The sequence below is a fragment of the Rhinolophus sinicus genome, chromosome 1 (assembly GCF_057876585.1).
Source record: "Rhinolophus sinicus isolate RSI-liver-muscle chromosome 1, RSI-T2T, whole genome shotgun sequence".
NCBI lineage: Eukaryota > Metazoa > Chordata > Mammalia > Chiroptera > Rhinolophidae > Rhinolophus > Rhinolophus sinicus.
In genome coordinates, this window is record NC_142501.1 from 119,736,083 (window position 1) to 119,756,420 (window position 20,338).

The 20,338-nt window shown below is 37.9% G+C and overlaps 1 protein-coding gene across 8 annotated transcripts in view; it reads left to right on the forward strand.

The window, feature by feature from the left end:
* CACNB2 (calcium voltage-gated channel auxiliary subunit beta 2) overlaps positions 1-20,338 on the forward strand; it is a 329,662-nt gene that overhangs the window by 280,936 nt on the left and 28,388 nt on the right. For 5 of the 8 annotated variants that reach the window (XM_019752070.3, XM_019752076.3, XM_019752075.3 and 2 more), the window contains 6 exons: positions 4,179-4,301; positions 5,956-6,092; positions 9,862-9,938; positions 15,043-15,176; positions 18,878-18,958; positions 19,441-19,499. In XM_019752070.3, coding sequence (XP_019607629.1) covers positions 4,179-4,301; positions 5,956-6,092; positions 9,862-9,938; positions 15,043-15,176; positions 18,878-18,958; positions 19,441-19,499 — 611 coding nt within the window. Of the gene's footprint in view, positions 1-4,178; positions 4,302-5,955; positions 6,093-9,861; positions 9,939-15,042; positions 15,177-15,320; positions 15,341-15,808; positions 15,871-18,877; positions 18,959-19,440; positions 19,500-20,338 lie in introns of all 8 variants that reach the window. The other 3 variants (XM_019752073.3, XM_019752077.3, XM_074324835.2) reach the window with 2 other exon arrangements.

Genomic DNA, 20,338 nt, shown 5'->3' on the forward strand with positions numbered 1-20,338 from the left:
GACAGCCATGATGTTTGTAAAGTGCTTTGGCAGTACTGTCTGGATAATGAGATGCTAGTCTTCTATAAATTGGTACTTACTGATTTATTCTGAGAATCTAGGCAGGTTTAGTCCACAAGCTAACGTGGGGCAAATTTGTAATTCTGTGTGCCAAGGAAAGGGGAGCGATCCAACATGAGTGGTTTACCCACCGCCCTTATGCTCGGTAGCAGATGCTGGATGTGAGGTACCAAAAAAGGCAAAGGAATCGGTCAGTCACTTTTACCTTGGCACAGGAGAGTGAGAAGCAAAGACTGGTAAAACAGAATGTGCCTGGCCCTCCTTAGCCACAAAACACATTAGCCAGGAATCCAGCTAGAAGGAGACAGCCAAAGCCAATGCAGACTTTGGCACTGGCCTGACATTACAGGGGCAAAAAGAAACTGGAATTAAGAATCATATGGTCTCCTAATCAACTTAGTATCCTAATGATTCTGTAGAGTAGGATAAATCTGTCTAAGTCTGGATTTGGATTGCAGTACGCTCCCACAATAGTCAGTCATGATAGGACCCTACGTAAGGCTGGTGGCCATCTTTATATTTGTGCTTCCTATCTTTCTTCCCCTCCAGCTATGACCAAGCCTTTCAGACAAATCGGGGAGGCCCTGAACTTAGAGGGTGAGCAAAGGACTACTTGCAGGAGAACCTACAACCTGGGATAGAATCCACCCCTCAGACTTCACGATTACTTTTGGTGCTTGGGCCTGGACCAGCTTTGCTTCCCTCAAGGCTCAGAACACCTCTTGCCTCCCAGCGTGTCTTAGAGCTCAGTCTGTCACCACAGTACACTCTGTCCTGTCCCATAATACCTCTGTACAGCCATAGTTTCTGGGCTGCTGTTAGTTCATTCTTCTCAGGATTTTGCTTTACCATAGGGGGTGAAAAATAGAGAATATGTGGCCACTGGCCTCAAGACATAAAAGCCCCGAGAATCAGTGAGTCACAATTTGTTGTTATGGACATGGGCGTGAAAGTGGGGATGTGTGAACCATGTCCCAGGGACCTGATAACAGAAGTGCTGCTGGAAACCATAACAAGATGGCAGGCTTCCAGACAGAGAGAAAAGATCTGACGGATGCGAGGAAAAGTCCTGTCAGGCCCAGGACTACACTGCAAGTAGGCCCAAAATACAGATGCCCACTTCAGGTAGATACGTTTGATAAAATATGGTTACATTGGATGAAAATTCAAAGATTCCGTAAAGATGTACCTTCAGGACTTCAAGTTGGTTGGAAAAAGAAAGCCTCTGTATCTGAGGACAATCAAAGAAAATCAGAATTACTAAGAGATAAGGCAGTTTAAATAAAGAGATAGGACACTGTAAGTGAAATGAATATGGGAAAACTTTGTCATATTCTCATATCCTAGAAAACAAGAAAGAATCCATGATGGAGAAAAATACCTTGAATATGTTTATATTATAGTTAGCATGTGTCACATGGCAGGTATTAAACTGGGGTAACTTGTTTGGCATGAGGAAGGTCACAGTGGAAGTTCGCAGAGGAAATCATTTGTGCTAGGCCTTAATAGATGAGGGAATATGGGGAAACATTTATTTATGTATAGCATTTATTTTTGATGTATAGCAAGTGCCCATTTATTGCGCTCACTCTCTATACCAAACACTAGCCTCGCCTTGTGACCTGCGTTTTCTGTAATCTCATAACAATTCTGCCACATTCGTGTGATTATTCTCATTTTAGCCATGAGGAAACATGCTTAGTCAGAGTAAGAAATTTGCCCAGGCCACTCACTAGTCAGTGGCAGAATACCATTCAAATACAAGTCCATTCAAACCCCCCTGTTCTTCAATAATGAATGTCAACTATAATTTTATATATATATGTGTATATATATATATATATATATATATATATATATATATATGTATATATATACATATACATACACACACACACACACACACACAAGAAGCGGAGTACAGCATTAGGAACAGAGACAGTGGAAATGTAATGTTTGTGTGAGATGTCAGAGGGGTAGTGGATGGAGGGAGGGGAGTTGTCACTGTGTGAGGGATATAAATGATAAATGTCTAACTATTACATTGTTTTGTGCACCTGAAACTAATAAAAAAATGTTAAAAAAACACACAAAAAAAACCCTGTTCTTGAGCCCACTGGAATGGAACTGATTTGGTTATAGGAAGTGAGCCAGGGAGAGGGCACATCCCAAACTGATGTCTTAATCTAAGAACATAAAATTGCTGTCTGTGGCTCCTGTTATGATATGCTTACTTTCACTGCCCTTTTCTTTATTTTCTTCTGTTTTGTTTTTCTTTCAGTGTGCCCTCTTCCTGCCACTCCACTGTTTGAAAAGTTGATCACTGCATAAAAGATACGAGGTTTTCTATGGGTTCCTCTGTAGAGTTGTACATTTAAAATGTATGTCTTCCAGTGATGGAAAAAAGACATATACTTAAACTCTGTATCCTACAAGAAATAAAAGACCCTGAGAGAAATGAAAGATTATGCTAGCATAAAAAAAATTTTGCATCTATAATTTTGTGATCAGAACTCTCATAAATAATGGATGGGTCTACTCAGGAAAATCCTATTTCTAGCAGTAAAATGGAATCTGATTAAGACGACATATTAGAGAAAAGAACACCATCATATACTTCTGGTTGCAGTTTAAAATAGTGCAGCCCGTTTGGACAGTAGTTTGGAATATATTTTGAAAAGGTCTTGATAACTCATGGCTTACTCATGCTGCCTCTGGGAATCTATCCCAAGGAAAGAATTCTAAATAGAAAGAGGCTGTATTACAATGATTTTTCAAAGCAGACTACTTATCACAGTGGGAAAAAAATTGTAAACCTAAATGTCAAAAAAGAGTGAATGGGTAAGGTAATTTCTTTAAATGGTAGATTAAAAAAGTATATCACATGAAAAATGCTGTATTGCTTTAAAAACTAGATAAAAATTAAGTATGATTGTAGCTGTTGGAACAATCTATACATTTAAAAAAAACTTTCAAGAACAAATGGAAACAGCATTGTAGTATCAAGGCTTGTGTTTCAGCGGTAGAACTACAGGTAACTTTTTTTTTAAGTCCATATTTCCATATGAGGAACAGCACTTCTTATATCATTAAAAATCATAATGGATACCAAGAATTGGATTTCAGGTATTTAAGACCATTTCACGTCTACTGTGCCCCTTTCCAGAACTTAGTTCTCCTTTCCCAGTCTGCATAGTATGGGTGGGTCTGATTGACTTCATGGCTTTTAGCTCAGCCCTCATCCCAGATAACAGTCAGGTAGAATGGATTAAATTGTGGAATATTTGGAAATGAAGATGTGTTCTCTATTCTAATTCTCCCTTGTCCTCCCAGACAAGTTTGTTGAGTAGGGAAAACTGCTTAGAAGAAATCCACTTGCCAAAATATGAAGGAAACACAATGCCAGTTAGAACAAAATCTCTTTCCACTGTTTCTAAGCTTATTTATTTTATTTATTTTTAGCTTGTGGATAAACAAGTATTGCCTGGAGAGAGGGCAAACACTTTGCCAAATCTGTAAATTAGCAAAAGGTCAAATAATGAAGGATAGCTAATTAATGTTATCATCTGTAGTGGCTGAGTGAACAAGAGGAAAAATGATAGAATAAAAGGTCATTACTTTCATAATTCCCAGCAGCCATGAATAAGATATATTCTGTGGTTCTTTTTTCATCCCAAACATTGTAACTTTTGGAAGTATGTCATTAAGTATTCATTAAAGTACATGTTTGGGTTTGGGAGTTGGTTACTAATTTTTTTTTTTTTCACTGAAACCAAGTGGACATTTTATTTGTGTGTGTTTCCTGATTTCCAGTTGCTACAAACTGTGATGCTGTAAACAGACATTTCAATAGTTCGTCCTCACTTTCATTACTTGTAGTGCTTTCCAAAAGACAACCATGGCCTTTTTCTAGTTTGGAAATGGGTGGTGTGTAGCTGAGAGCGCGAAGATGATGTGTGTTGTGAATACTAGTAAGTTGTTTTGTGATAAGGAACCAAGGTAGAAAAAAACAATGATCACAGCAGTTATTCAGTGTATGTTTGTATTTCGGGGGAGAAAGAGGGAACACTTGTTTCTTATGTTTTTTTTTTTCTTCTCCTTTCCTTTCCCATCTTTAGTCAAAGCCTGTTGCATTTGCAGTTCGAACAAATGTCAGCTACAGTGCTGCCCATGAAGATGACGTTCCAGTCCCTGGCATGGCCATCTCATTTGAAGCAAAAGATTTTCTGCATGTTAAGGAAGTAAGGAAAATAATTTGAATTTCTGTGTTCATGATTTTCTACCTTGAAACAGCATTTCTTATTTCGTATTGCTGTGAAATAGCATTGTACAGATCTGCCATTGTAGAATGTATGCATGAAGTCGGTGCCTCTCCACCTTTTATAATATAAATATAAATAACGTTTTTAAAGAAGAAAGATGTCACAGGCCTCTTGCAATAGCTCCCCTGGGCTCTGTGACCCAGAAATTGGCAACTATTGGAGATGATCCTTTTTGACGCGTAACTTGTACTTTTAATTTTAAATTTTAATCTTGACTTTGTATTGTTTTCCCCTCATGTTTGAAGTTTCACCATCTGGGGAGGGTTTAGTAATAATATCTAGCATTCATGACGTCTCCTCCCTGCTGACCGTATCTAAACTCAGGCCCCTCGTGCTCTTATCTTCCTTCAATGATAGGTTGGAGCCAAGAAGGCAAGAAACAGAGAGCAAGAAAATCCTTTTTCCTCCATGCCAAAAGTTACCGCCTTTCTGTTAACAGTGACTCAAATCTGTCAATTGGAAAAATTCGCCCTAAATTAAGATTTATTTTGGGCAACATTTATCAAATGCCTGCTGTGCAGAACACTTTATTAGATGGCCAGAAATCCCCCTGCACGAGGTTCTCAGTGTATGAACATAAGGTTACCTTAGTTAGACCTATGGGAATTTACACTTGGAGTCTGGGGGATGAGATGTCCTAGGAAGCATACATAAATTTAACTGCTTGCTGCTAAAAACTGTAAGCAAAGAAAGCGATGACTGCCAATTAACAGAGCTTGGAGAATTTAGTTAATTTCATGAGCGTTTAGAAAGAGATACGAAATGCTAATGAGGAAGGAAGGCTAGAGAATGTTTTTAGAAGTGATGGCCTGCCTGGCCTCTGACTTGAAGGCAGGAAGTTAGGTTAATTCAGGGCCTCCTCCGGACAGCTGATTCTTGGAGAGGAATCTCTTTCTATCATGGAAGGAAAAAACAAAAACAGAAAGCAGAGTGGATATTCTTCTTTGAAATGTCAAGAACAGACTTGAAAAATACTATTCAGCTGAGGGAAACCTACCCACATCATAAAGATGGAGGCTAAATAGTCCATCTGTAAGACAGAAATTGGTAACATCAACAGAAGTAGAAAAACCATCTGTGAACAGCGCACTGTGCGAGTTATAAAACTGTTTTTGCACAAAGGTAACTTTTGCTCTGACAAAATATTTCACGTAGACTTCAATATTTATCCCTCACTCAAAATACTTCTAATTAATTGGATTGTGTAAGAGGAAGACCTCCGTGACACTTTCTAGTTCCTAATGGCCTCTTATCAGTAGGGACAGTTAATCTTTGAAGGAGGAGCATTGAATCTACTCAGAGTGACAGCAGCAGCAGTTGTGACGGAATTCAGACTCATCTTAATTCTGAACCAATTCTTTGTCTTAACCAAAAATACTTCACTTTTACATGCTCAACCCACGAACCTAAGGGTTTCCCTAGGCTTGTGATGTTTGTGACCGAGTTAATTAAATTGCCATAATAGTTCTCTCCACTGAAAGGAGTTAATATGGAAAAGAAAATAAAATAATAAAATAATTTGAAGCTTTCAACGTCTGTGCACTGATCTTAACAAATGTGATTTTGTGTTTAGAAATTTAACAATGACTGGTGGATAGGGCGATTGGTTAAAGAAGGCTGTGAAATCGGATTCATTCCAAGCCCAGTGAAACTAGAAAACATGAGGCTACAGCATGAACAGAAAGCCAAGCAAGGGAAATTCTACTCCAGGTAGGAGAAAAAGACCACGTGTTTGCCTCAAAATTAGGGCTACACCGTCATTTGTGTGTTGCTGTTTGCTGTATTCCACAATCTTTATTGTTAGGTGCTACCAAGTGGTCTGGTGAGAGGGTTATGGGTAGCATCACAAATCCTGCATTTGAAAAACTTCCTCCCAGCATCTCATTTTCATCTGATATGGGAGAAAATCAAATCTATTATTATCATTAATGAAAATAGCTAAGATCATAGACTGTATTCAATTCAGGCTTCGGTGCAGAAGGAATTCTGAAGTCCTAATCTTTTACTGAAAATATTCTGCCACCGAGCAACCTTGGCGACTAACCCCAGTGTCTATAGCCACCTGGCATGGCAGGAAGACATTTTGGAGATGACGGGTCTTAGACGTCATTGGCACAGAGCAGCCCTGGTAGCCTGTTAATTTCGCTTTCACTTGGGAAACTCAATTTTCAGCTTTCCCTACTGTTAAGCACTTAAAGGGAAACTCAGTATAAAACCAATTAAAATCTGCTTTGCAGATAGCGAGTAAATGAGTTACATCATAGGCTGGGTCTGAATAACCTTTCCTAGGACTCTGGTGGTTGTTTGCCCCTCACTGAAAGAATCACTAGAAGGGTTACTCAGACATGGAGTGAATTTGAAATTGAACCCTATGCAGCCAAGTCCAAGAACATGGCATGTTTCTCCCTTACATGAAAGGAAGTGATATGGACACGACTTTTCTTTCATGTGAATAGGTAGGCCTCTATTTTCTTTAACTTATATTTTATTTGTTTATATAATGATGCAAGTCCTTTGTCAATGGCAATGTTTTAGCATTAGCATGAATTTTTTCTCAAGCATCCGCAAACAACTAAAATAGAAGATGCGTCTTCTCTAACTAGTATTTTATACCTGCCAGGCTGTTTTAGTTCAGATGGATTTCTCCCTTTTTTTTTAAACCTCTATCCCATATTTGACTTTTATTAATCCCTGGGCTTTGGGGGGCCCTCAGATTATGAGATGCATTTAGTCATAAAAAAAAAATAGAGGCACAGATTACCTGTAGGATATTGATGAGTTCATACTATTCGTTGTATTTCTCATGTTTTGTTAGCTTTATTGTGTATTTTGCTATTCTCTGTATTGACAATGGTTCCTTAATACTGATTAATAACATCCTATAATATGGAAAATTTTTATTTTCCTGGGGCATAGACACTGCTATCATCAGTTTGGTAGTATTGTATACAGTTTGTTGAAGTTTAAGGCTGTCTCAGCTGGGGAATGTTTTGTTTTGATTTTAGTTTGTTAAGGATAATTCAGCAATTTCCAGAGTTTTCCTGTTGAATCACTCAAGAAGAGGGTTCCATGGCCAAATAAGTTTAGGATAATGCCAGGGAGTACAAAGTTGTTTTAGAATTTTTCAGTCTTTACTATGTTAATGTGCTCCTTGAATCTGGATGGTGGGATGGGGATATTTTTCATGCATCTACGAAAATTATCTTATAGAAACTTTTCTTGGTTCATGTCTTAGGAATGGTGTTTTGTCGAAGACATTGTAGGAAATTTGGGATGGGCTTTTGCAGGGATAGACTTGTGTATCCTTGTCTGCTTCTTCTCATACAAACTGAGAAAGGAGACTTACTTGGAAAGGAGTTCTTAGAAAGGGAGAAGTTTTTGCCTAAATGATGAAGGAAGCACAGTTTCCTCTGCCTCCCAACTGGGCGTGAAGGGTCTCGTGTTAGGGATCAACCCAGTTTTGTAACAACCTATGGGAACGGTACATATTAGAGCCTCCGCTTCACAGACGAGGAGACAGGCTGAGAGAGGTTAGGGAACTTGACCAAGGTCACACAACTGGGCAGTGGTAGAATCAGGATGAAAACCCGACCAATCTGATGTCGCCTGCCCTCAGAGAGACTACCATGCTGTAGAGCAAATCATGTAGCCAGGACCTGGCGCAAGAAGCACAGAACAAATCATTATTATTATTATTATTATTATTATTATTATTATTATTATTGCCATCTGTTATTATTTACTATATTAGATATATTGTTTGTTATTGCGTTTGTTCCTTAAAGAACTACACATTATCTGCATTTGGTGGATAGAACATCTCAAAACTTATTCTAGGGAACTGCGTTACCTTTCCTATAACTGTACACATTTTCCCTTCATTTTCTTGATTTCATTTTGTCCTCTTTACCTCAGCTTTTGCCTGAATATGTAAAAATATCTTTACTTGCTTTCAGAGGTTTTTTTCAGTCGTCTCCTAACATTTTAAATAGAGCTTTGTTTTGTGGACGTACCCAGAATTTAGTAGTATTTTAAAATTCTGATATATAAATTATAAAAAAACAACAACAACCAAAATCAAGGGCCATAGAATTGGGGCACAGCTCAAGAATATGGCATTTTTATAGACTTAAAAGTTAAGGGCAAATGTGCATTCTGAACATTTTGACTAGTTGCAACGTTTGTCACAATTTTACACAATTCAAATAATACTTTGACTTTTATTGAAATTCAGAGAGGGTGTTAAACAAACCCATGCTTGAACTGAAATTAGACTTAGCATTTTAGAAAAAGAAAAATAAAATTCTGGAAGAAAATGTTTTGGTGCTGGTAATGGGTATTCTTGTATAACTGTCAGAAATTGTTTCTATAAATACCACTTTTTATTCATTTTCCATATTGTCTGCTTTCCTTGTGAAATGTACTGAAGTATCTTTTAAGAACCTTAAAAATATGTAGAGGCTTTCTGCTAGTTGCTTAAAGTTTTTGATGTTTGTCTCTTTTATGCATTAAAAATGCCAGAAGAGTAGCAATGAAATTCAGCCTGCTACTGGTATTTTAGTGGAACTTATATTTCCGTATTAACATTTTCATTAGTAAATATTGCCCTTTGATCCATAGATACTGTAGCAAATTATTTCAACTAGACCCTGGCTTTGGCTATGATCATGAACTTTAGGCCATAAGATTGTCTTCCCTAAATTCCTTGTCACTCTTTTAAGCTATTCCTTTCCATCTTCGTTTTTGAAGGGGCCATTGTGTAGTGTTATTTAGCGTGCTGGTATACTGGTGAAAAACATAAATGCTGTTGTTCTCATGATAATGACAAACTTTCTAAGACACAGAATTAGGTCTTACCTCAAACTTTAGAATTTGGTCATTGTGAAACACATGCTCTTCAAATCATTTCTAAATTAACCAAGTGAAATCCTCATGCTAGCGATGCTTGAGATCTGAGGATTAAATTATATAACACTCCATCATGCTCCTTTGTGTGTGTTTTAAAGGTTAGCAAGTTTGAGTATTGTTGTTTTTCTCTTTTATAGGTCACTCATGAAAACCTGAGTCCTGAATCTTAGTATACTAAAAATAACCAAGCTAAGACAAAGGTACCAAACAGAAAGAAAACAATAAGTTCTCATTGCTTCTGAGGGTCTCTAAGATCAAAGAAGCAAAGGACATCTCTGCTGCTATCTACCTGTGATCCTGGCAGAGATTTCTAGGGCTGCAAAAATTACCCTAGTTCTCCTCCATTCTCCCAGGGCCTTTTACAATTAAAACTTGAATTTGAAAGAGAAACTATGGCTGTTTCCAGTACTCCAGGGATCTCCAGTGGGGAATTATTGTTCGCCTCCTTGTAGGGAAGACAAATTTAAAGTTCCATAAAAACACAATGAGTAATCATGTTTATTGAGCAATGCACAGGTCTTAATGTCTGAAATAAGTGTCAGATTTAATATAAATTTTTGCTTTACTCCAGTAAATCAGGAGGAAACTCATCATCCAGTTTGGGTGACATAGTACCTAGTTCCAGAAAATCTACACCTCCGTCATCTGGTAAGTAGGTGTAAACACTGAACAATACATGCTGCATTTCATGCTTTCCTCAGTCTTACCCAGTTGTGTGAAATACACAGAATCCCTGTGTTAACCCTAGAAAAAGGGATCAGAAATAAGAATGCCCACATGCAGTTAGGAACAATCTGGGGAAATTGTTTTCTGGCTGTGAAAAAAAAAAGGGAATCTGTCAACATGCTCACTGCAAGTTGCTTAGATGATCAAAGTGGTGAACGTATTTAACTTTTTGTCCCTAGCTTCCCCATGGGGACCAGCACATTGTCGTGGGCAGTAAATGGGTGTGCGCCCATCAGGCGTCAGAGTGCGATGTGAGGTGTTGCCCTCAATGTTAAATAAAAAGAGAAGAAGAATGAAAACTTTTAGAAAGGGGAGGAAAGGAAAATAAAGTGACGGCGTCATGGACCTGACATGTACTATACTCAAAAGTCTCTGTGGTAGATGCACAGACGTATCTAAACAAAGGTGAAAACACTTGTAGGAACAGTAACTACTGTTTTATTTCCAAAGCAGTGGGTTCCTGCATATGATTTCTAGGTAAAATAAAGGACACCCAGTGAAAGTTGAATTTCAAATAAACAGTGAATACTTTTTAGTATAAGGAAATATTGTATGAGCCACACTTACACTAAAAAAACGATTTATTGGTTATCTGAAATTCACATTTAACTGAATTTTTATTGGCTAAATGTGGTAGTGCTACCATTCTGTGTAGAACTTGGAGTTCTATAGAAATAGGAGACTAATTGGTCAAATTGCATGGAAGCCCACGCTCAGAGTCTTAGTTGGCTAAGAGATGCAATTGGGAGTCAGAGTAAGATTATAGGGATTGGGCAGCAGAGCATTTGAGCAAAATGATTCCATATCTGATTTCCGGGAAGCCGGAAATGGGGAGAGGTCAATGACAGAGAACTGTATGTCTGTGAAGTTAAGGAACTAGCCACACTGTGACTGCTGTGTCATAAGAACAGGATCCCCTCCTACTAATCATCACTCCTTGTTCCCAGATGTTGGTGGCTTTTTGAGATCAATCAAGGGCTTCTTAGTAAAAACTATAGGACTTTTTAAGTGAGCAAAACCTGAACACAATAAGAAATAAATCATTGTGGGATGCATATTGATTTAAAAAACCATGTACTTACACTTTTCAGTAAACCTAAGTTGCTCAAAATTAAGTGAAATAGTATGTTTGAAAGGAAAATTGAAACTTTTTTAGGTACTGTGTGAGGTTTATGTCTTCCCTTCACCAGTGAGGAGTAGATATTTTCTGAAGGCACAGGGGAAAGGAGGCTTATTCCAGCTTCCTCTCAAAGGTGTGAGGTGGTAGGGATTACAATATAAACCTTATACACTTCCTGTATACCTTAAAGACTGTCTGGGAAAGCCAGCGGCCTGACACTAGGGTCCTGAAATGGGAAAAGGCTACATCCCATGTTAATAAAGCCGCAGCCCCCCCCGCAGATGTCAGCCCCACTTCTGTAGACCAGGCAGATCCTGTCATCCCCTCTCGCCATATTGCATCCTTCTCATCGTTTGGGCAATATAATGAGAGCAGGAACATGCATTTGGAAAAATAACTTAGTGTATTTGTGAAATCATATTTCATTTTTATAGTCAGATGTTGGTCATTACTAAAAATAAAGTTAAATTAAGAGTTTAATATAATAAAATAAAAGTGATTTAAAGCTTCACCCAAGTTTTATACAGATACAGGACTCTTGGAATAACCTTCCTGGATACCAAGAGTAGAAAATACTTGTGTCTGGGTGGAGATATTAACCATGTCATAATCCTGGTGTAATTTTTGTGTCAATAGCACAATTTATCTCAAGGAAAACTCAGAAAATTCTACAGAGAGGGTCCCTCACCCACCTCTAGGGAAAACCACTTAAGCTATCTAACCTGTATTGGTCTGCAATTGTAATTTTCCTCTGTTTCCCGGAGGCCCCATCTACAACTCTTCTCACCCATTGCTAGACCAAAGAATATTAACGTCTTCGTAAAGTACTTGTGAATATATTTAGAGGCTCAAGGATTTGGAAAAGGAAACTTTTCTACTTCACATCTGGGTAATGGGGTACTGTGTGAGGCTTATAAGTTTTCCCTTGACCAGCAGGGAGTAGATATTTTCTGAGGGCACAGGAGGAAGGAGGCCAGCTTTTCCATAAAGGTGTGAGGTTATAGAGATTACGATATTGCACAATGTATATCTCACACCTACACGTGTGTGTACATAGGTGTTACTCCTGCACACCACTCAACTTGACCCAAGTGTCTCAGATTAAACTAAAATTTAAATTGCAAAAAATGTTACCAAGTCTCTATACCAAAAAAAAAAAAAAGAAAAAAAAATCATGCTAGTGAGAAAGAATAAAAGAAACTAATTTCAAATTTATGAAAGCAGTTTTTCCCAAGTAAATACTTATGTTTGCCAAGGTATATAAATACAAGAATGACATTAAAAAGGGTAACATCTCTCATTATAAGGAGAACCCATTTAGTCGAATAAAGTATATGGAACTGTAGAGTTGAATATGCTTCTTAACTTTAGCGAATTTCTTTCATGTGTTTTGAAAGTGGCCAAACGTTTTAGAATTCTCTGTGTTTCAGAATTAACTCAGATACTTTTAGATTTAAGCTAACCAAAAGTCAGAACTAGTAATTTAGAATGTTTTGAACATGGGATTTTGAGCCCTTGGGACCAAATGTAGGTACATTTCAAACCTCACTCAGGCTGTGTATGTGTGTAGCTCAACAGCTAAAACAGCAATGTCACATCTAAACTTTTTATGTATTTCCACTCTTCCTTTAAAAAATAAAAAATCCGTCTGCTGATCACAGCATGTCCAAATCAATGGACAAATCATAAAATCCATGTCATGACCTTTGGAATCCCTGGGTCCTGTCAATGCTGACGTGCAAGTAGGTGTCCTCAATTTCAGGAAGGCTTTTGGGGGGTACTGTCTTTCAAGGTGGACTTTATAAGTCCAGTAAAAGGTGAGAAAGGTAAAAGTATACCAGAACTTACCCCCAGAACAGAAACTTATCTGATGTTGGTTAAGACAGAGGAACAGTAAAAAAGTGACCCAGATCCTCTCCGTCATGTCCAGGAAGACACTAATGACGTGCTTACTGAGATGGGGTTCAAAGGAAAACATTGTAGGGTGCTATAAAAGTTAACATTGATTGAAACTGCTGGGCACATTTTGTAATGTTTCTATTGCACACTATGTGCATAACCTTTTAGTTCATCAATCTGGATAGATGAGGCAAAGGGAAAGACATTTATATACTAGGTATGTCTAAGTAAATTCCTGGAATTACCTCAGCCCATTATCACCCTCATTGGAGAGTCATACCTCACCTTTATGCCGTCAGTAGCTGAGAGTTGCGATATTGTGCAAACCATGTCAGGTTTTACACGTCATCACAGGTTTTTGACCTAATCAAATGAAAAGGAACAATTAAACAAGAGATCCTAGCTTTCGAAAGGCTGAGTCATCTAATAGCCATAGTAACTTCAAAATTGAAAAATAATATGACTCCTGTCAGATGATCTTCCGTCATTTGAAAAAGTTAACAGCGGCTGTCGTGGGCACCGATTCAGCTTTCATATCACAGGGAATGGCAGTGACTTTACAGCACCGAGCTGTCTGTTTTGTCAAGGGAGTAATTTGTTCCTTAAATCTGAACGTACTGTGGTTTTTGTTAGAGAGCCAACAAGTGTGATCTGATGCTTTCCTGGGGTGAGTAGATGTTCTTTTCTTCTACTTGACCTCATCTAAACCATAGAATAATTTTCTGGTGAGCTCAACTCTCTGATATCTTCCTGAGTCCTAGCACTGAAGACACAGCTCCGCCTGAGGAGCAAAGGGAACTGGAAGAGTGCACCAGGATTGAGAACGGACCTCACCTGAAAGGGCAGCTGGTGTAGGGACAGTGGAGAGGGACTTCCGGAGGCAGGAGAACTAAGTTCTGAGTCTTGGCTCTACTGAGTCTGTGCCAAGTCCCTCAAACTCTTTAAGAGTTTATCTTTTAAATCTAAATACTAAGAGGGTTGAAGATGGTCCTTGAAATCCTTTCCAGCTCTGAATCTACAGTTGATAAAATTCTGTAGTAATTGCATGTGGGTGCTTTTTATGGACTTCAAAATGAGATGATGGATCTTTTTTTCCATTTACTGCTTAATTTTTAAGTGCTATATTTTCAGATCGAAAGATTTTAAAAGGGAAAGCATGTTGAATCACAAACCTAAACCTCTCATTCTCCAGATAAGGAAACCACTGGCATATTCTCTTGGGTCTGTGTGCCCTTCCACCCTGCCTCTTATGTTAAATCCAGGACTTTATAGAAATCGCTCGAAGTCTCCTTGTATCATTTTATTAGACTCATGTCATTTGCAGATTATCGGATTCAATGTTTCCCCATTAGACTTCAGTCAGGCCTGCCCTTCAATCGGGGCATACATATCACCTTGAAATCATTTTAATTCTGCCCATTCTGGAACCTTCCCTGAGTCATTTTCCTTGTGTATGACTGCATTGTGTTGTCTGAATTTCGGATTTTCTATTCTCTCTTTCCCTCAGATACCTGTTGCAATTTTAGTGAAGCTTTTTCACATTGCCCTTATTTTCACACACAACCAAGCAAAGTAAGAAATCTGAGGCACATTGTGATAAAAGTTTTCAATGGAGTTCCTTATTATCTAAAGCGGGTCTAAGACATTGTAAGAAGGTGAAATGTTCTGTATCCTACTTACATACAGTCGATATGGGAAATAGCACTATTGTATTGAAACTACAAATTTAAAATATGTTTCTCTAAAAATAGTATTCAAGATCTAGTGTAAAATTGATCAAGTGAACAGCTAGCCTGAGGGGATCTTTCCATTTTGTTAGATTTGATTACGTTGCATTCGTCACGTGCTTTCCCTTTAAATTTTACTTTGTTTACTGTGCTGAGCACTCATGACAGATCTTGACTAAGGTTCATTTTACTTGCTTTTGTTTGATTTATTTTTTATTTTATAACCTGTTTTTCCTCTCCTGTCCACCTGATGAATTTTGAATTGTTTGTCTGTACATAGCTATAGACATAGATGCTACTGGCTTAGATGCAGAAGAAAATGATATTCCAGCCAACCACCGCTCCCCTAAGCCCAGTGCAAACAGTGTAACGTCACCCCACTCCAAAGAGAAAAGAATGCCCTTCTTTAAGAAGGTAACCTTAACCTCCGAGCTCCCGTCTGTCCACCTGCTCAGCTGCGCTGCGTCACATTTCTAGTCCTGTTGACTGTCTGCGTCCTTTGAGAAGCAATAACATGCATGCTCTGTTATTCTTTGTTTCTTTTCCATGCTGCTGTAGCTAAGCAGAAGCAAAAATCGGTAAGTGTACATTGACATAAGCTGTGTTTATCCTGCCACGGCATCATTAGCATTCAATCCCACGGTGTTATTAAATGCAATCTTTTCTGCCCTAAGAAAAGAACCTATCAAACAGCTATAATTAAGTCCATGCATTTCAAACCAACTAAATTCAATGTGTGACCTGTTAAAGCAACATTACAGTACTTATCCTTTTTGATGGAATAATATCTACCACCAAGGGAATCTGTTTAACATTTTCAAGGATGTCAAACACGGACAAATGCCATAGAATGCACCTCTATTGTGCATGCTTATTCTGTCTGTCTTTGTCTCTTTCTTTTTTCCCCCCAGAAATTTAACTTATAATCAAGCATATTAAAACCATTATTAGATTCTGATTTATGATATCCAGATACATAGCTTGTACTAAAAAAAATATATATTCAATTTTTAATTTAGTCAGTATTTAAACTTCTAATCCACTAGGTGCAAAATCTACAGATGAACAAGACCAGTGGAAAACTGCAGGCTTGTTTTGGCGGTTTACTGTGAGTTTTTCCTATTGTCATATATAAATACTCTCCCGATGTTCTTGCCTCCTCCATCAGTCAGATTTCAGCATCTCACCTGTTGGAAAATGGGGAGGTGGCCGTGTGTAGATGCTTTGCCACTGGCCAACCAAGATGCTACACAGTGATGCATCCCCTGCCTGGAAACTAGAGTATTCCTAAGTTCTCTTTCCTCCAGATGAAGTCTGGTTCTTTTCATCACGTTTTGTAGCTTCAGTGAATTATTTTAAGGCTACCTCCATCAACATAATTTCCATTTCTTTCCTTCTTGTACATGCAACTCTCCACAGCCTATTATGCTGTCTTTCTAGTCATACTTCCTAATGTCACCAACTCCAACACAGCCATGGGTATATTACGGCACATAGATGTTGAGTAAAGCCTACTCTGCCCTAAAATCTCAATGTCCTGAACGCTTTTCCTCTGCACACAAGTGTTTTACTCTGTGGAGGAACTCTGAACTCATCAGTGAGGTGTCACATACTGAACTGAGAAGTATATTGTTGTTTTTTTAAAAAAACAAATTATGGTTACTTTAATAATGGAAGACCTCAGCACTTCTGGCAAAAACTAAAACACCTGGGTTTTTGTGTTAACACAGAAAAACTTGTGCATCCATGACAGTGGGCCCATCTCTCTGGTCCTATCTTCTTGTCACAACAAAAATTTACAGCCAAGTGACTAATAGTGCAGAAGCTTAGAAAATCAACATTGCTAAGCCTCTCTGGGCTTTACAGAGCATTAACGTGAACTAAAACCATGTTAGTCAAGATAGGTATTTTTGAAGTGTGTTTACTCTTAAATTGCAAAACTTGAAAAATGTGTATCACAATTTTTCCACTGAAAAATTTGAACAAAATAAGGTTAGCAGGAAAGGGTAGATACAAATGTTGGTGTCATTATCAAGAGGGCACAAAGTTCCAATATTCCATCAAATAAGGTAATTTCTGTAGCTACCCTATTGCTTAAGAGCTGACTGATTACCAGCATGGGTAACCCTTTGCAAGCTGGCAGTCACAGATCAAAGGAACCAAAGACCTGCCAAAGACTGGGCCACTTAATACTTAAAGACTTGAAATAAAATTTCTTGGTAGCTGTTACTAAAATACATGCAATTTATATTCCTAATTATAATGGTGGGAAAGTTATTCTCAAACTGCGTAGTTATAAAGACTTGTCTTCTAAATGTTTTCAATATGTTCCCAGGTGGTAAAACTGTAATAATTTAATAAATATGCTTATGATGCCTTCGGCACTGGTATTCATTCTTCTTATGTTATTGATCTTCTGTTATGTGGTCAACTTCAGTGTAGAGTTCAAAAATAAAAACAAAAAAACCTGAGATTCAATGATAAGATTGTTTTCCATGTTCTAGGTTGCTTTTAGAGTGGTGCTTGTGTGGCATTTGTGCTGTCACTGTATTATGTCCGTCTTGTTTTTTTTTTTGTGTGTGTGTGTGTTTTTCTGTTTAAAACATATTCTACCTCCATTGTGTCTTCTAAGATTAATTTTGAAGACTAGGTAATTTTTAAGCTGTAAAATTTGACAGCACTGTCACAGTAATATTTTCTCCCCTCTGATTAGATTTGCTGACTATTGGTGAAATCTCAGACGGAAGCTTTTGAATATGAAATGCTTTTTAATTCCCCTCTTAAGCAAGTTAAATTGAATCGAAGTCAGAAAGTGTGTAATGAGAAATTTTAAGCAACTGTAAAATGTTCTGAAGCATCAAGCTGATGCAAAAATTACATTTACATTTGCACATCAGTTTATCAAATTCTTAAAAGAGTTTAAAGAATATGTTTCTATTGGTCTGTGTGACCAAAACAATTCTTCAATTCTGAAAATATATTTTCAGATGCTCCTTCATGCAGAAAGATTCATATAACAATGATTTGTTTATCTCGGTGTCTAAGGCCATATTGCTCTCTGTTATGCATTAAAAAATGTCACTTTGGAGGTCATTTTAACATATTCTGCTATCGAAATAGCCAATTTTAATATAATCAAACAAATTAGCTGTTATCTATTTTTTGGAAAAATTTTATTTTATTTGAAGCAGTTAAGCTTAAAAGTTTTGAAAGTTTTAGAAGTTGCTCCCAAATTTAGCTCCTCCCCTGCTCTTCCTAAAGATAAATAAATTATTGTGGAAAGGCATGGATTTGTTATGTAAATAGAAACACTGCCTACATGGCTCTTGAGAAGCATATTCGAGATCCCCGTTGATAATGAACCTTTGGAGGCCAATGAAACAAGCTTGATTATCACACATTATCCACCTTTCCTCCAAGACACATAAACCTTGCATTTTAAGGTTTTAAGTTTCAAGATGTAGAAACCAAAAATCCAAAAACATTCATCACTAAGCTGTGAAGAGTAGTGATCCCAATTACGTCATGATTACTGTTTTACTGAAATGAGCATGCATGCTAATTTAAACTCTCACAGTAAAATAGGAATTCTCAAGTATTTGGTAATAAGAGTTACAATGTTTTGAAATTAGGCTTTATCCAGGTAAGACAAACATCTGAAACGCAAAGGTAAAGATCTTTCTTTTCTCCATAACCAACCATATTAGGTCTGCAAATTTGGCTCTTCAGAAAACAAATGCATCTGAAAAGCCATATTAACTTCCAGTCAAGCCTAAAGCACCTATTCTGCATGAGGCATGTTTCTGTCTGTTTTTGTTCAAAACAAACTAGTTTTTGTTCAAAAGCAGCTCCTCCTGCTTTAGGAGTTAATCTCTTAGTAGCATTTCTTGAGGAAAGCAAGAACACTGTAGACTTAAAAACTTTAGGAAGATAAACCCACCAATCTTTGATTGGGTTTATTTAGAAAAGAAGCAAGCTAAAAAAAAAAAAAAAAAAAAAAGAAGAAGAAAGGAAGAAATGTCTGGAAAGCCAGTGCCTTGTATTACAGAAATTCAGAAAGAGCTGTTTATATATAAAATATTTCAGTCCCCTAAAGTCCTCTCCTCTCTCTGCAGACAGAGCACATGCCTCCTTATGATGTGGTACCTTCCATGCGACCAGTGGTCTTGGTGGGCCCTTCTCTGAAGGGGTATGAGGTAAGTAACTACCCTCTGGAGCAACTTGACCTTCGCATGCTGAGCTGCTTTGTGACTCCACTCCCTCTCCTGCCTCTTGAATTTAGAATTTAAAGAGCTCGTAGCAGCAAAGCATGCTGTTTTTCAAGCTGTGGTATACGTTGCTTTCTGGTTTTGTTCTGTTTTCTTTTTCTTGACTGTTACTCTTAAATATTTCTGCTAGCTACAATTTACTCAGCCAGGGAAAATAGTATCAGATGGAGAGTGACTGAAGCCACTTGAGATGTAATGTATTGTCATCAAAACATGGGGATAAGTTCAGATTTTGACTTTTTCTTTGTCATTGTATCAGAACTCAGAACAGAAAAATGTGATGACCTCACATGCTACGTTTTCCTAATGGGAAGCCCAGGTTCTCAAACATTCTTAAAAGGAGTAAAGTTGTTTTGTCGTAATTAGTAATATTTTTATTGTACCTTAACGTATTGCTTGCTCAATTGCAGGTCACAGATATGATGCAAAAAGCGTTGTTTGATTTTTTAAAACACAGATTTGAAGGGCGGTGAGTATTTCTGTATCCGGGGTATTGTGGGTTTTGTCTTGAAGATGACAAAACCTGGGTGGGACCAACATGTGATCCCAAGAGAAAACTACCCTCCGAAGTCTGTGGGTTGACAGAGATAAGTTCAATCCAGTTCAATCTGATTCCATAAATATTTGTCATATGTGCTTGGCACATCCTCAGACCTGGGTCATCCAGCTCTCTTTCCTGCACCTGCATCCGTAAGCTGAATTTGGCCAAATCCCTGCTGACTAGTCTCACCCTAAATTCATGGTTAACTGACCCTCAGTGCTGCCCAGAAGTCACATGAAATATACTTCTTCCATTCACTTTTCCACTCTTCTAAAAGACTTTCATACCAGCTCCTCTCCCCTCAAACTTCTAACATCCCCTGCTCATCCTGCTCTCACCCATGAACTTGTTTCCTATTTCATTGAGAAAATAGAGACAAACAGAACTTCTGAAAGTCCCACCGCCACACTTGTCCCCACTTGCATGTTTGTCTGTATGCTCTGTTTTTTTCTCCTATTACTGTTAGCAATGGCCAACCCACCCATTGGGTGCCAGACACCATTCCCCACCCCCACCCCGACATGGCCATAACAACCCTTTTCTCTCTCATCGATATTTCTCGTTCCAATGAAAACACCATCAGCATATAAAAACATAATCATTTCTCCCTTTGACAAAAGAATTTAACCTCATATTCCCCTCTAGCTGCCCCGTTTTTTCCCTTTTCTCTATAGAAAAACTCCTTGAACAAACTGTGTATACATGCTTTCCTCGTATACTCTTGAACCTACTCCGGTTACAAATCCATCACTCAACCAGAGCTAGTC